At 47.2% G+C, this 17431-nt stretch overlaps 1 protein-coding gene across 1 annotated transcript; it reads right to left on the bottom strand.

The window, feature by feature from the left end:
- Positions 1 to 6245: 6245 nt before the first annotated feature.
- Positions 6246 to 16541, bottom strand: LOC129329369 (zinc finger protein 420-like). Its single transcript, XM_054978911.1, has 3 exons — positions 16460 to 16541; positions 15675 to 15804; positions 6246 to 8799 (listed from the first exon to the last, which is right to left on the bottom strand). The coding sequence occupies exons 1-3, from the start codon at positions 16538 to 16540 to the stop codon at positions 6650 to 6652; spliced, it is 2361 nt and encodes a 786-aa protein (XP_054834886.1). The 5' UTR covers position 16541; the 3' UTR covers positions 6246 to 6649.
- Positions 16542 to 17431: the final 890 nt, after the last annotated feature.

Below are 17431 nucleotides of genomic sequence, written 5' to 3'. Positions count from 1 at the left end.
CTCACTGGGGCAACAGAAAACAACTCTTCTCCATCCTCCATGTGACAGCCCTTCAAATACTTGAAGAGGGCTCTTGTGCCACCTCGTAGTCATCTCTCCCTGAGAAACAAACCCAGGTGATTGGGTGCAGGGGGGGGCTCGCCCACCACGGAAGCGCATGTGGATCGGCCCCCATGGTAGTTCCCATCCTATGCTCCTTCAGGCTGTGGGGGCGGGGCAGGGCATGTGGAGAGGGGGCTGAGTTTTCCCCGTTCAATGGGCCCCTAAGGGCTATGCCGCCTTTTTCTGTGGTGTAGCTTTTTTGAGCCGCTGGGGGTGTTCCCACACCTGGAAGGTCTTAGGGAGTGAACTCTAGCCCTCCCCTCCACCCTGCCCCCTCTTGCGCCAATGTGGGGCCCTGCGCCACTTCTTCACCTCCATCCACCTGCCAAGTGTTCCCACTGGCGGCGGCCTGGCGGTTGTAGCACGCCTCGTGCCGCCACCGGCAGAAGGGCATTTGCACCCATGTAGGAGCCAGTTCCGCCGGCACAAGCCTTAGTTCACTGTCCGTCTTCAGTTCAGCCCCACATGGGACTGCGCCTGCACAGGCCTGCCGACCGGATTTTTCTTTTCTAGCCACTGTCCACTAGGGGGCGCCCGTCAGTCCAATGCGCATGCGTGGCATTTTACGCCCGAGCGACATTGGGCAACGTTGCCCCCCTCACCCTCAGTTTCTTCTTTGCCGCCGACCGGTGAAGATCTAGCTGTCCGCTGTGAGAAGAAACGCCATTTTGTGAGAGAGATCGTTCATTTTCTAACTATGGCTGAGAAATTGCTGTTTAAGCGCTGTTCGACGAAAATGACAAGGACGGATGGCCATTCCGTTTGCCTGGGTGAAGGACACATTGTCCTTCAAGGACTCATTGTCGAAAAATGTGAGCATTGCCAACGATTCACGCCTAAGGCCAGGGCTGAGAGGGCGAACAGGTTGAATGCCCTACTTTGGAGGAGGGCTATGCGGGTGTCGGGAGCCACGGATACCACTAGGGCTGCCGCCAGTGAGCAGTACGGTTGACACCCCCTCGGCAGTCGGACAATCTGTTCGAAGTTTCACTTCCACCTCTCGATCCCACTCTCCGGATCGGTTCCAACGAACTCCGACTCTGACCTCGGATCCGAAAGACGCTCCGGGTTCCGCTTCGGATCGCAAACAAACCCCGAATTCGGATCCAACTCAGAAGCAACAACACCATTCCAAGTCACCCACGCCGGCTCCGAAGGTTCAGAAGACTTCGTTGGATCTGAACATCCCGACCGGATCGGCTCTGAAGTCACTGGATCTGACACCGGAACCGACACCGTTGGTTCTGAAGTCCACGGAGTCGACTTGCCTTAGCCTCGGTCTGAAGGATAGTGCCGGGTCGGAACCCAAGGCTTCGGATCCATTGCCTGTCTTGACGTCTCCAGATCCGGTAGACCAGAGTCGAAGCGTCGACCGTGGCTTAATCTCTAAGGGTGAGAAAAAGGCGAAGAAGAAGTCGAAGCACAGACAATCGACTTCCATCCAAACTGAAGAGGTGTGCTGGGAGAAGCCCAAGACTCCCTCACCGCACCTGTCTTCTTCATCATGCCATTCTTCTGCTGAGGATGGTGACCTGCCCTACGTTCCACCCCTTGTGGCCCATGCGTGGTCTGCTGGTGACTATACTGGTAGAGAGAATCTACCTTATCATTTGCCTAGGTGTGGATATGAACGGGAAGGCTCCCTTCATGCAAGATCTCACCGATCCTATTCCCCATCTCTTGGCAGAGAATATTGGGGTGACGCTCGGAGTGAGTTCTCCCGCTATGGCTCCCCCGGATGGGGTTTGCCTTACCTACAGCCTGACCCATGCCAGGATCCGAGCCCCAGCCCGCCTTCTGACCCTTCTCCCGAAGACATCATTATTGGGACTGGTCATATTTCACCTTCGGAAGACTATCTGCTCTACACAGAGCCGATGGTCCAAATGGCCCGCTCTCTTGATATTGAGATTTCGGCTGTGGAACTGAAACCAAAGGATAAGATTCTTCAGTATGTTCAGTCTGGGAATCCTCCAACCACTGCATTCCCGTTCACTGAGGGATTGATGGCCATTGTTACCATGATCTGTGAGAAACCAGCTTCCGTTTATCCAACATCCCATAAGCTAGAAGCTCTATATAAGACAAGAGATGACGTCTGTACGTGTCTCTTTGTACATCTTCTGCCTTCTTCCCTCATTACAGAGGAGATGCAGACCCGTCAGTGCCAAGGGTCCCATGTCATGCCCATCGACAAGGAAAGCAGGAAGCTGGATTCCTTGAGCAAGAAATTATACTCATCTGCTGCCCTGACGCTCAAAATCTCTAATTACTCGGCAATCATAGGAGCCTATCAGCTTTTCCTATGGAATCGCATGGCGGTCTTCATAGATAAGCTTCCTGCCGACCAAAAAGTGTTGGCTAAAGTAATAATGGATGAGGCTCTGCGACTGTCACGACAACAAATTAACGCTGGTTGCAACACGGTCGACACGCCTGCAAGAGCATTGGCATCTTCGATCGTTCTTCACCGACACTCGTGGCTCCGCATGACTGCATTGCCTGTCGAAACACGAAACAAAGTGGAGAATCAGCCTTTTGAAGATCATTCTCTATTTTCATTGAGAACGGATGAATACCTGTCGCAAAAACGTAAAGATCGGCTGACAGCCCGTTCCTACGGTATTCTCCCAACCAGGCAATTCATCGAGAATCGATTCCAGTATTGTTCCTCGCAGTCTTATCGTGGGCAACAGCAGAGATACCAACCGTATCCACGTTATGGTTCCTACAGGCAATTCCAGCCCCCTGCAAGCTCTTTTCAGCGCAGGAGACCTAGCTACCGCCCATGTCGCAATCAACAAGCCCACGATGCCAAAGAGTCAGCAACTCAACCTAAACAGTTCTAACTAGAATTTGAACAATCTGTCGTGTTTGGAAACAGATTGGCTCAGTTTGCCTCGGCATGGGCAGAGATTACCCATAATAGTTGGGTGCTTAACATTGTTACAGTTGGTTATAAAATTCAGTTTGATGTTTACCCGGTGTTGTCTCTTCCTGATTATGCAGTGCAATCCTCTTCTGATAAGTTACAGACTGAGGTTGTAGCACTTCTGGAGAAGGGAGCCGTACAGGAGGTACTCCCTCAGGACCCCCTCTGGGGTTTTTACTCTAGGATGTTCCTAGTAGACAAAAAGGATGGCGGGGTACGACCCATTTTAGATCTGAGAGAATTGAATAAATTCGTTCTTGTTAAACGCTTCAGAATGCTTACTTTAAATACAGTCCTCCAGTTAATGCCCAAGGACATGTGGTTCGCCGTCCTGGATCTCAGGGAGGTATACTTCCATATTGCCATCCATCCTGACCATAAGAAATACCTTAGGTTCCTTTGTAACAGTAAGGCCTACCATTATCAGGTACTCCCTTTTGGACTATCAACAGCCCCCCGAGTTTTTTCTAAATGTATGGCTGTTGTAGTTGCATATTTGAGGGAACAAGGTTGTACAATCTATCCCTATCTGGATGATTGGCTGTTAGCAGCACCCTCTGCTGATGCACTTCTGGTCCACATTACTAAAGTGATGCTTACCTGCTCCCGGTTGGGACTTTTGGTTAACCTCAAAAAATCTAATCTTACCCCATCCAGGAGAATACTGTTTATCGATATACTTGCAACAACAGACAGTACATAATAATGTATTATAGACAGTACCAAGCGTAGTGTGTGGACGTCGCTCCACATCCCACCCCCACACACATCCCAGCATGAATCTCGGCCCCACATACAGCAGTCGTCTGCCTCGCTTATTAGAAAACAGCAGAGCTGTCAGAGAATGAGTATCCTCTGTGGTACAACCCTGCCCCGCCAGGCACACACAGGCGACACTCCAAGTCCTGCCCCCCCCACCTGCCTGCAGTGAATTTGAGGGGAGGAGGGAAGCAGAGTGGGGCTGGAGCCTCCAAGGTGTCACTGGACACCTGCTCTTTGGGGCAGCAGAGCCACCCAAATGTGTAGAGACACCTGGAGCCTCTCTGGGACTGCTCCATCCGTACCACCCAGAGTCAGAGATCATTTGCTGGGATGTGTGAAAAGGCAGCCCTACGGGGAAGTGGAGAGGGCAGCTATTGTCACGCACAGGCAAACAAATAGGCAGGCAGGGAGTTGTTCGACAGACTTTATTGAACTGCCAAAAGTAAAAATGACGTCTGGCCGTGTATTGCCAACTTCCCTCATCCAGCTCTAGGGAGCTGTGCCTGTTAGCACAGCAGTCTCGGCCAGGACTGCCATTTCTGGTGCTGTTTTCTCAGGAGCAGGGTTGACTCACAGGCTGCCTGGGGAAGCTGCTCCTGAGGCTAGCTTGAATGGTAGTCAAGAAGTATTACTGGGGGCTGAAACAGCCATGCTCCTTGACTTCTCTGATGGGTCACGACCTACTTGAAAGGGAAACAGAGACATGTGATGACAGGCTTGGACTCACACAAGCCACAGCCAGGTCTGCCATGTCCTGGAAGTGTCCGTGGCCGGGGTGGTGATGGCAGTTCCATCATCACAGGTGCTGCCAGCAACCAGAGGATGGATGTTCCTCCAGTGAGGAAGTGTTCCTCACCTGCATTTGGATATTGTGCTGTTGTGTGGCTCTGATCCTGTGAGGGAGACCGTCAAGGGGTTGCGTGCCCACCATCGCAGGGGAGTTACGGGTGCAAGCACGCAATCACCTGGACCTATGGCTGTGCTTGCTCTGTCCGAGGGGGGAGCTAGGCCAAGGGAGTCTGAATGGAGCCCCAACTTGGGCCACTGGAAGCCCCCCACTACTGAAACAACTCTCTTGAGATAATTGAATAAATCAATGGTTTTAGTGGCTCTCACATAGCCACTAAAATTACAAATGTTATGCAAATAGTTTCAGGTGGGTAGTTGTGTGGGTCTATATTGGCGAGGCGGGAATTGTCCAGTAACACCTGAGAAAAGGACAAAATTTCCCAGAGTATAAGCGTATGTGAATCAAAACGCACTTTGTCAGAGGTAAATGAGAATGAAGACCCATCAAGCATCACATCCCATTCAGAAGGTGGGAGGGATGTTACAAAGAAGGGCCTGCAGGAGGAACAATGCAGAGGTACGATGAAAATGATCATCTTGATCAGAGGTGAAGAGAGGTGCTTAGAGATTGCGAAGTTGAAAATGCATAGATAAACATACATGTAGGTGGTTTATGCATGATCCCTCCCCTCGCAGGACTGGAAACAGGTAAAATATTATAAAGTGCAAAACAGAAAAACACAAAGCAAGCCATTCATGAATCCATTCACAGGGCAATGCTTTGTCTTCAGGAATTTCAGTGGTCTCGGTGGATATTTATAGATCTTTTGTAGACTTTTCTCATCTGCTATCGGGAAAGTTGAATTAGCTGGAATCCATCAGGTGGCTGTTATTCATCTTCAGATGGTGGTTTCATAACAGCTCTTTCCATCTGAGGGGAAGAATCTCTCAGACAGGGTCAATAGATTGTTCTGGCTACCTCAGCATGAGCTGGATTTTCACCTCTCTTTTCTTGAGTGAGAGGAGGGGGGAAACTTCCAGTCAACTTCTGCAATGACAATGGAAACCTCTACATTCGGATTTGTGCTTAAACTGAGCCTTCTCAGCCATGGGATGACATGTAACAAACAGGAGATATCCAGGTGCTCTTGAGTCTGGCTAAGCATTATCCTCCCTAGTCTTGTTCCAACTCCAGTTATATAGCAGTGAACCAGAGGAAAATGAAGCCTTGCATTGCATTAACTGCGCAGAAGAGAGAATCTTCCCATGAGACTAAGAAAAATGGTTAAATACATTTGATATATTCCATACTCTCAAATGGCATCAGCCAAGCAAAACTGAGGGTACAGAAATGTGAGTGCCCTTGTCCAAGCAGAAGATACCTATTGATTTTTTACCTAAGAGAATCAAAACTAGCAAACTAATTAAAAATAAAACTGAAAAATGTATGACTCAGAAGCCTGAGAAACAGAGAAAAAAACAGAAGTGGTATTTGGAAATCCTTTTAACAAAATGTGCAGAACCTCGTAAGGCTGATCTGAACAAAATACCTACAGAACAAAACTTACTAAAGTTAAGGATATTTTTAGTAAATTAGTCATTTATTTTTTTAAAAAAATACAGACAAGGGATACTGTAGCTCTAAGAGATGATGATAAATTACATTCGTTATTGGACTTAGAGGGGAAGGATAGAAAATTTAATCCACAATATGACACGTTCTCAAAGAGTTAGAATCTATGGTCTTCCCATTAGAAAATTATAGCACTCATCATTTTATAAGAGATGATATGAGGCATTAATCTCAGCACCTTGGCAAATGATCCATTAACATGAGAAGCTGTAAAAGAATACAGAGAAAAATAAGTATGTTTTGCTCACCAGAGGTGCTACATACATATACTTGAGGCTAACAAAAAGAAAGAAGGAGGGATGGAAGAAAAGGAAGAAATAGGCAGGAAGCTGTTCCTTGTCAGGGCAGCTATTATAAATCAGGTCATGGCCACAGGGAGGCAAGGTCAGCCACATTTACTGGTTTTCCACATGCTAACTTTGATTGGATGGTTATTCTCCAGTGAGAATCTTGCAGTGTAAGGTAAAGCTGCTGCTCTCATTAAAGCTCTTTCCACATTCTAAACATTTGTAAGGCTTCTGCCCTGTGTGAACCTTTTGATGGCTAGTTAGATTAGCATTCTGAGAAAATTTGTTCCCACTTTCCAAGCGTTTATATGGCTTCTCCCCGGCGTGAATCTTTTGATGTCTAGTTAGGTTGTCATTCTGAGCAAAGCTCTTCCAACACAACAAGCATTTATAAGGCTTCTCTCCGGTGTGAACCTTTTGATGCCTAGTTAGGTTGCTACTCTGAGAGAAGCTCTTCTCACACTCCAAGCATTTATAAGGCTTTTCTCCCGTGTGAACATTTTGATGGCTAGTTAGACTGGCATTCTGAGAGAAACTCTTCCCACATACCAAGCATTTATATGGCTTCTCTCCCGTGTGAACCTTCTGATGCTGAGTGAGATTGCTATTATGAGCAAAGCTCTTCCAACACACCAAGCATTTATAAGGCTTCTCCCCGGTGTGAATCTTTTGATGGCTAGTTAGGGTGTCATTCTGAGCAAAGCTCTTCCAACACAACAAGCATTTATAAGGCTTCTCTCCGGTGTGAACCTTTTGATGCCTAGTTAGGTTGCTACTCTGAGAGAAGCTCTTCTCACACTCCAAGCATTTATAAGGCTTCTCTCCCGTGTGAACATTTTGATGGCTAGTTAGACTGGCATTCTGAGAGAAACTCTTCCCACATACCAAGCATTTATATGGCTTCTCTCCCGTGTGAACCTTCTGATGCTGAGTGAGATTGCTATTATGAGCAAAGCTCTTCCAACACACCAAGCATTTATAAGGCTTCTCCCCGGTGTGAATCTTTTGATGGCTAGTTAGGGTGTCATTCTGAGCAAAGCTCTTCCCACACTCCAAGCATTTATAAGACTTCTCCCCTGTGTGAACCTTTTGATGGCTAGTTAGACTGGCATTCTGAGAGAAACTCTTCCCACATACCAAGCATTTATATGGCTTCTCTCCCGTGTGAACCTTCTGATGTTGAGTGAGATTGCTATTCTGAGCAAAGCTCTTCCAACACACCAAGCATTTATAAGGCTTCTCCCCGGTGTGAATCTTTTGATGGCTAGTTAGGTTACTATTCTGAGAGAAGCTCTTCCCACACTCCAAGCATTTATAAGGCTTCTCCCCGGTGTGAATCTTTTGATGGCTAGTTAGGTTACTATTCTGAGAGAAGCTCTTCCCACACTCCAAGCATTTATAAGGCTTCTCCCCGGTGTGAATCTTTTGATGTCTAGTTAGGTGGTCATTCTGAGAGAATCTCTTCCCACACTCCAAGCATTTATAAGGCTTCTTCGCTATGTGAACCTTTTGATGTCTAGTTAGATTGGCTTTCTGAGAGAAGGTCTTCCCACATTCCAAGCATTTATAAGGCTTCTCTCCGGTGTGAATCTTTTGATGTCTAGTTAGGTGGTCATTCTGAGAGAAGCTCTTCCCACACTCCAAGCATTTATAAGGTTTCTCCCCTGTGTGAGCCTTTTGATGGCTAGTAAGTTTACTATTCTGAGAGAAGCTCTTCCCACACTCCAAGCATTTATAAGGCTTCTCCCCGGTGTGAATCTTTTGATGTCTAGTTAGGTGGTCATTCTGAGAGAAGCTCTTCCCACACTCCAAGCATTTATAAGGTTTCTCCCCTGTGTGAGCCTTTTGATGGCTAGTAAGTTTACTATTCTGAGAGAAGCTCTTCCCACACTCCAAGCATTTATAAGGCTTCTCCCCGGTGTGAACTTTTTGATGTTTAGCTAGCTTGCTTCTCTGAAAGAAGACCTTTCCAGACTCCAAGCATTTATATGTTTTCCAGCACACTGTAATGTTCTGATATTTTTTATCTCTGAGTTTGCTGATCATCCCTTTCACAATCACTGAACCCTGCCTTCTCTTTCTCTTCTTCATTTCATTTGGGGCTGGGACCTCAAGCATCCTCCTGCTCAGATGGGCAACTAATTCCTTCCTCTGCTTCTGTTTGGCTTTCCTTTCACTTCCCTGCTCCCTCTTGGGCACCATCTGAATGCCCAATTTCGCTTCTATCTGTAGATCTTCATCTGTTTCCACAACCACCGTTTCTGGTTCCTTCTCAGTCGCCATGTCCCCCACATCTGTAGATGGAAAAGAGAGACATAAATCAAATAAAAAGGAAAAGGGAAAAATGCCTGTTAGCAAGTACAGTCAGTAGTAAATAGTACTTTCTGCAGCAAGATCCAGGGGTCTGGAAGTATCTCAGCAATCTCTAACCATGTGCCAGGAGGGTCTTGGAAAGGGGAAGGTATCACCAGGACATGAAAGAAAGGTATAAAATTTTTGGCATAAGTAATCAAAAAGAGGAAGAGGAGAAATATCATAAAATTTAGCTGTCATTATATATCTTGCTTATATTTTTGTTGTAGTTTAAATATATTATTCTGTTCAAGATTCTTTATGCATTTTCAAATGTCTTTTTTCTTCTTTTAAATGAAGTTTTTTAAAAAAAGAATACTAACAGTGCAATCCTAAGGAGAGTTACTCCAGTCTAAGCCCATTGACTTCAATGAGCTTAGACTGGAGTAACTCTCTTTAGGATTGCACTGCAAGTCTCTGTTCAGCCTGGGGGGGCACTGTCCCAAATTTGTGAATGAACCCTATTTCAGCAATCTCACACTCTAATCTCCCCTTGAAGTTTCTCTGTTTGAGGACAGCCACTTTTAGGCAAGTGATGGAATGTCCTGGAAGATTAAAAAAGTTCTTCCGCTGGTGAGTGTTGTGATTTCTAATGCCAGTTTTATGTCCATTTATTCTTTTGCATAGGGACCAACCTGTTTATTCAATGTAGAGAGCAAAGAGGCATTTCAGACACTTGATTTCATATATAAGAATGGAAGATGAACAAGTGAATGAAGCTGAGATGGTATAACTGGAGAGGTAAAGTCCAGCAATCGTGCTGCCGGAATGAATATGGGGACACGGCATCTTGGTTTATTGCAGGCTTTGATCCTAGAGTCCATGTCAGTGTTGGGAAGTACATTATTATAAGTGAGATGTTATTTAAGTTTGGCGGGGGGGGGTTGTCTTTTGGAAGAAAAGATTTACCTCCCAATGTGTTTGAGCTAAGAGCTGTATGTGTCCACCCTTATACTGTTGTTTCACTTGGACCTGTCTTATAAGAGGGTATCTCTTGGTATCATTTTGGCTTTGGTAATTTGATTCCTTACTACAGCAGGTGGGTATTGTAATTCCCAAAAAGTCTGCTGTAGATCCTGCAGGTGACAATCTCTGTCAGAGAGATTGGAACAAATGCAGCTATAACAAATTTGGCTGTAACGCTTGGCTGTAGATGATGGATTGTTTGGTGTGTTTCGGATGAAGACTGGAGGCATATAGTGAGGGCAGCTGTGGTGTTGTCAGTAATGGTGTTCCTAGTGTTTTGTAGTTTATCTTTGTGGGACATGTTGCTGTATAGAGACTCATGGCTGCCAAAAGAGTGTTATCTGGAAGACTGTCACCCGATTGTACTTTTCTTAGGATGTCTGTGGTGTCGCGCACATTACAGGGGGCATTGAGGGGATAGGGTTCGACAATGGAGTCCATATACCCAGACATCTCAACAGACATCTCATCTCTATACCCAAGACAATAGGACATCCTTGGTTGCCAGGTTTGTGTATTTTGGGCAGAAGATATACTGTGCCTGGTTTAAGTTCCTGTGGTTTCTATCCAGATTTGTTCCTGTATGTGTGTAGGCAATTCCTTCAAATCCTGTTCAGTTCTCTTTGGTATTCCTGAGTGGAGCCTGGGGTTAGTCCTTTGTAGAACATCGTATTGGAGAACAGTTTCTCAGCCTTTGGGATGTAGTCAGATTTGTCCATGATGACAACAGGTCCTCCTTTGCCAGCTTCTTTAATCGTGATGTCTGGATTATTTCTGAGGCTGCTGGTAGCATTTCTTTCAGTGTGGGTGAAGTTGTGTTGTGGGAGATGATGACTGGGCTCGGCAGCAAAAGCATTTCATGCAGCGATTTAATGTGACTTTGTGACTGTCATGGGATGGTGGGGGTCCATGTGGAATTTTTCTTCCTGGAGGGTTGGGTGGGTGGCAACTGGTGGGAAGTGTGTTGTCCGTTAGGAGGTTGAAGGGATGGGAACTGGTCAGCAATAGATTGTGAATTGTTGTTTGTCCAGCCATGTTATGTTCTGAGGCTTGAAGGAAGTATTCCTTCAGACACAGACAGTGAAAAAGACCTCCAAGTTACCGCAGAACTGTATCAGCTGTGCAGATCTTGTGGTGCAGAACGATAGCTAGTCCTTGTGAAAGAACAGATTCCTCTGGTGGGCCAAGAGTGCGCTGCGAAGGGCGGACAATATTGTTGGAGGAGGTGTTCCTACTGTCAGGTCCAGTGTATATTTAAACTGTACTGACTCCATTTTCTAATGTTTCTAGTGTCTAAGTGCTTTCCCCGCAGGTGCACCAGTTCCCAGGCAGCTTTCCCACCGGAGGAGACTGTTTTGTCTAACACCGTTCCACCAGGCATTGGCCTTGACGGAGAGCAGCTTCCCAAGACTGAAAGATGTTGTTTTGAGAACTGTGGGGGGAGGCTGATGCAGATGGGAACTGTTACTCTGTACCTCATGCTTTGCCCTTCATTGGTAACAATGACTGTGTACCATCCTGAGTCTCCTATTCAGGACAGTGGACTATAATGGACCTTTTCTGCAGTAAAGTTTCCTTGTTCAATCAATGGACTCTTGTTTGCTTTTGAAAGGGAACCTGTAGGAAGAGCCTTATCTAGCCACAAGCTGACACCTACAGCCTGCAGCAAACATGAGGCTAGACACTCTCTTGTCTTGAAAAAGGGCTTTGCCTTCTGAAAGTTTATGCCCTGAAAATCTTGTTGGGTCTCTAAGGTGCCGCTAGACTCAAGTCCTGCTGCACGGAAATATTTTTTCTTTACAAAAACAGATGGAAAAACCTTACAAAACAAACACCCTCTTCAGCTGTTGCCAGGCAGTCACACAATATTGCCAGCCTTCCAACCCGGGTTTCGAGGGGCGTTTTAGCATTTCCAGCAGCTGGGCTGGCAACATCTGAACTGTGTCTGGGGGAGATAAGGCGGGAAAGCTGACCACAGGTGAGTGGATACAGATAGCTTAACCAGGGGGTGAGAAGGAAAGAAGCAAGAAAAGTTGAACATCAGCAGAGTGCCAGGAAAGAAATATTGTCGGTTTGTAAGGACAAAGCCGCTCCCCTTTGATTTATCCCCGCACCCAGCGAAGGAGGACGCGGCCAGTCAACGCACCTCGGGGCCTAGCAGGCCTGACACTGAGCGGCAGGACAGGCAGGCAGGGCTTCCATCCCCGTTACAGACTCCTCCTTCACTGATGATGGTGGCCCACTCAGGCAGAAAGAATGCTTGACAGAGGACCACTGGCGTGGGCGGGGCAGAGCTGCAGGGAAGGACACCAGTGCAGCCCAGTGCCAGCCAGCCCCACCCTGAGGAGAGGCTGGGATTGGGGAGAGGGGGTGGGAAGCCAGGTGAGACCACAGTGCAGCCAATGGCTTGCCCGTCACCCAAGGAAAATACAGCTAGCAGCCTCAAAATTGTTCTCCAGCTTCAGGGTGATGATGGGAGTTGCTGTGCCCCAAACAAAGTTAATTGGGTTAACATGGCCCTGGTTATTTCCAGAACTGCCTCCACCAATTTCTACAGTTAAAATGCATAACTCATTAAAAAAACAGGGGCATAACTCATTAAAAAAAAGCTAGGGGTCTCAAAACTCGCCACCTCGCACAGAGAAAGAAAATAGAAAAATATCCCCTCCTTTAATAAACAAAGATGGGCTAAGAATGTTCCTCAACTATCAGAACCTGGGTGGTTTAGTGGTTAGTGGGTCTGAATTGGATCTAGGAGGTCCTGGATCAATTCCCTACTTCACCACAGTCTAACCTACTTCACAGGGTTGTTGTGAGGATAAAATGATGGAAAGAAGAATGTAAGTCATTTGGGGTCCCCACAAGGGGGAAAATGTGCAGTATGACATTGGTTGTACATCTCTAATTTTGCATATAGTTTGCTAGGAAAGGATGATCTCTGAGGCTGTTGCTTCAACCAGTATTGCTACAACTCATTTGTCAAGAGGTAGACCTAAGGCTGTTAACTCCACTTTGGGACATTCCTGGGGTTTGGGGGGGGGGGGGGAGCCTGAAGAGGGCGGGGCATAATGCTGTAAGAGTCCTCCCTCCTAAGGAGCCATTTTCTCCAGGGGAACTGATCTGTGTAGTGTTGAGCTAGAATGTTGGAAAATCTCCAGTCCCCATTTTGAGGAGAGCAACCCAAGGCAGAGCCGTTCATTCTGGATTCAAATTACTGTTTAATATCTCAAGTGGGCACACCCCAAGTAAAGTCTTATTGCAGTCACTGTGGCTTATGGGGCTGGCAAGCAAAGTGAGAAAGGTGGGCTCCCATCTGTAACAACCGGAAATAGGAAGGAGGTGGAGGTTCTAGGAGATAATCTGGGCCAGGAGAAGCCTGCCAGCTAAGAGGTCTTCTTGGGCATAATACGTATTGGAATCATACTCCAGAGGAAGCAGCAAAGGAAGATCTGGAGGAAGAAAATGTATTGAAATTTACCTGAAAATACAGTGTATATTAAAAATACATTATTGGAAAACACTATGACCCAACGCCTCTTGGGGTGTTAGCATGCAGAACTTGTGGGAAAGAGCACTGAAAAGGGAATACCACAAATGCAGCCAGCTACGAGACTGGTGAGCTGGTTTGGGTCTGGCCTATATTGATGAAAGGATGTTTCTGTCTGTTCCTCTGTGGCATGCAGACCTTATGAGAGAAGAAGGTGAGGCATTTGGCCACCTTCTAGATGACTGTGGGCATGGTGGTGCCGAAACTGAAGAGAATCTGGACATCCGGGTCTAGATTATCTCAGGGACATCCCTGTGCTATATGCAATGGCTGCAAACTTGCAAGAAGCTGGGAGGAATCAGAGACAGGCAGGGTGGAAAATATCCCCTCCTTTACAAAACAAAGGGGATTGAATAGCCACTCCCCTGAGCTATCAGAGCCAGCGAGGCTGTATCGATCAGGATGTAAGAGGCCGAGCTCTGAATGCCCAGGGCTCTTCCAATGGAGATGACAGTTCCGTGTCTGTGGCAGGCAGAACTCAGCGGAAAACATATAAGCACAGCAAGCTATGGAGTCAGTGTGTGGAGTAAGCAGGTCAGACTTGGAGGAAATAAATAAATGGCCACTAGTCATGTAGTAACGACACGAGACAAGATCTGGATGCAAAGTCTGTCCCTCCAACATGGAGGCGAAAGCTTTATTGAGAAAGCTTTTCAGGAACCCGGAAAAGAGCAATGCCCAAATACGTCTATAGCAATAGTTACAACGTTCTAAACCAGTCATAGCTAGCTAAGCAGATATGCTGCGATCATGCTTTTGTCTTATCTATGAAGCATAGCGAAAGGAACACAGTGGACCTTAAGACATGTAAGAATATTACTTAGAGTGTATGGGAATATTGTGCTCTGAGAAGGATGAGAGACTTATTACGCTCAGATGAAACATATTGACACTACTTTCCCGGTTCCTGGGTGGTGTGCCGATCGACCAGGAATCAGGAATGCAGAAAGTCAGCGTGTAGACTGTGTGGTGTGCCAACTCCAGGGCTACAAGTCATGGCGACTGAAGGGAACCTCCGTACTCAGAGGTCCTAAACGCCTGAATTCCAGTTCCAGGAGGCAGCATCACAGGCAGGCCTCAGCCTCTGGGCCCAGTTTGTTAATCCTCCAGGGCACCTGGTTGGCCACCATGTGGAACAGGATATTGGACTATGTGGACTGAACCTGCCGGGCTCCTCTTATGTTCTTTAAAAAGGAGAACTTGCAGGGCGCGGGAGCTGATTTGTCAGAGATATCAACTCAATAAATGGAAACCCCATTTTGTTTTTCCAGGAAAATAAAGTGAGAAGTATTCCTGTTTGATTCCGTTTTATTATTTATTTATTATTTCGATTTATAAACCGCCCATCCTTGGGTTGGGTGGGGGGAGAATGCCAAAGTTCACACCGTTCTTCCAAACTCCCTGAGAGAGATTCCCTGAAATGCAGAACAGGGAGAAGAGAACGGAGTCAAACTGTCCTCCCCCTCCATCTTGGGCCCACTAAGTGCTTTGAGATTATGTGATACTCTGGCATAAAGTGGCTATTGGCCTGGTTCATGCCTGGCGTAGTTTCCACACCTCTCAGCTGGACAAGGAAATGCTACGAGAAGCAGTTCTGCCTCAAAAATGCCCATTCATCACTTGGAACATGGAGACAGTGTCTCTTCCTGGTTTCTACTCCCCCACATCCCACGTTACTTCCTCCCCGAGGTTGTGAGGAAACAGAAAGTTCACAGGTGACTCCCATTTTCCCCTCTGCCATGACTGGCCTAGAACTATCCATTAAGTCCTGCAGATTGCACTCCAACAGGTGGCGCCTATGGAGAGCCTCAGCCAGGTGCTTTCCCCAGCCCTGCAGCCAAAGACCCTCCCTAACCAAACCCCTTTTCAATTTGCATGGATTGAACCAGTGACTTTCAACAAGCAAAGCAGGATCTCTGCCACAGTGCAAGGGCCTCTCCTCTGCTTGTCTAATGGCCAGTGTCAGGTCTCTTCTCCCCCCATCAGTCACACAACCAAAGGACTGGGGGAGAGCCACTCCATGTCAAAATAGAAAGAAGAAAACAGGAGCTGTGGGGATTTGCTGGCATGAACCTAACTGGGTATTGTCCACTTCTCCTGCTCGGAGCCCTCTTCAGGAACAGATTTCTCTTTACAACCTGAATGCGTCTAATGCTTTCATTCTCAGGGGCTGTAGGATCCCCAGGTAGGAGAGTTCCAATCGTTCTTCTGCAGCAAATAAAAGCGTGTCCTGAAATAACAGAGGGCCAAAGGAAGAGGCCACCCCATAGTCTCTTCTGCGCTCTGCAGAAAAAAGATTCTTACCCAAAGAGGCCACGGTCTCGTAATTTTCCTGCATCACCTCCCAGTAGAGTTTTCTTTGGCCCGGACTGAGTAGAGCCCACTCCTCCTCCGTGAAGAACACGGCCACCTCCTCAAAGGACATTGGAGATGTCTGAAAGAGGAAAAGATTTCCCAGGTGATCATCTATTCTCGTTCCTGACCATTCAGGAAAGAAAGAATGTCTTTGGCCAGCCACTTGATTACATGAATGCAATACTACAAACCGACAGCAGGAAAAATTGCTTCCTACCTGCCAGCCTCTGACAGGTATAATATACTGAAAGTCTCCAAGAAAACCAAAACATTGCACAAAACTGGGCCTCTCTTGGTCAAGTCCAATTAAACGTAAACAACCCTAGTTGACCCTTGCCTTGCCTTCTTGCCCCGCAACCAGGAAATTGTGTTTGCATAGAAGGTGTCATATATATTTTTGCCTGCAGAAGTGCTCTGTGTTACTCTAAAGCTTGCATCCAGCTCAGTCAACATAAACTGGCCTATTTAACAGCATGATTTTAGACACCAAAATATTTTCAGGGTGTAAGCTTTCGAGAGTTAGAGCTCCCTTCTTCCCCAGTCACAAGGGTGCTATCATTTATTGGCTAGAATCACCCCCAACTCTCCCATTGGGAAAGACTGTGTAGGAGCGGGGTCTACGGGGTTACCCAGAGCTCTCTCTGCACTCCCCTGGCCCGCTCTTCCTCCTCCATCCCGTTCACACATATTTTCTGTTCCCGCCCCACTTCTTGCTTATAAAACTCCACGCTCACTTTTCTCGCAGACGGGCGAAGGCCAAAATCTCCCTCCGTCCGAGGAAGCCGCGGGAGAGGATAAGCCCCGTTGAGCTCCATGTCGCCCCGATTTCCTCCTCTCTAGGAAAAAATGCTGGCTTGGCCTCACTGTTGCTCACACGGCCTCCCGGGAAGTGTGGTTCGCTGAAACAACCAAGCCCAAAGCAGGACAAGAAAACCAAAGTATTCGAGAAGAGAAGGTTTCTTGCCTCTTCTGCGCCTGTGTGGGGCAGCTTTCTATAAGGGCCTACTGCAAGAGAGAGAGAAGAGGAAACGGTTTCTGTCTACATTTTCTTCTTTTCTTTGGCTGAGTGCCCCTTCTGAGAACTATACTTCCCAGACGCCCTTGCGAGCTCCAAGGCGGCCGGCCCAGGGCAGAGGCGAGTGGAGGGGAGAGTTTTTCCTAGAGAGGGCAGGAGAGCTCAGTCATGAGGGTTGAAGCCCTGCTTCTTTTTTGCCCTGTTTTGAATGTGATCCAAAGGGATTCAAGAGGGACCCCCCTTTTCTCTGGGCGGAGGAGGAGTTTAGTTCTTGCGTGTCTGCGGGAAAAGCCCGGTTTGGGATTCCGCAAAGAGATCTTGGGCAAGAACAGGCGGAGGGGTGACGGGGGAATCTCCCTGAAAGAGCCCATAGATACGAAAGAGAAAGAACGGAGCTGGCTAGAGAAGGAGGCTTCGCATTTGATTGTTCTTTACATATCCTTGAATGAGTTTCATGCAACCGCTTTGAATTTATTCCTATTATTAACACGAACAATGCCCTCTCCAGTTCTTTCATCTTGAAATCCAGCCATCCTCGGTTAAGAGCCTAGAGATTATATGAGATCCAGTACTGCTGCTAAGAAAACAAGGTAATACTTGCCTTCTACCAGCTCAGTCTATACTGGAACATGGCCCCCCTACCTTGACACGGCCAATCTGGCGACCTGGATCCATGAGATAGTGAGTTAGG

Source organism: Eublepharis macularius, chromosome 4 (assembly GCF_028583425.1).
Source record: "Eublepharis macularius isolate TG4126 chromosome 4, MPM_Emac_v1.0, whole genome shotgun sequence".
In the NCBI taxonomy this organism is placed as follows: Eukaryota; Metazoa; Chordata; class Lepidosauria; order Squamata; family Eublepharidae; genus Eublepharis; species Eublepharis macularius.
Note: the sequence above shows the minus strand (reverse complement) of the source record. Positions and strands in the feature narration are given on the sequence as shown.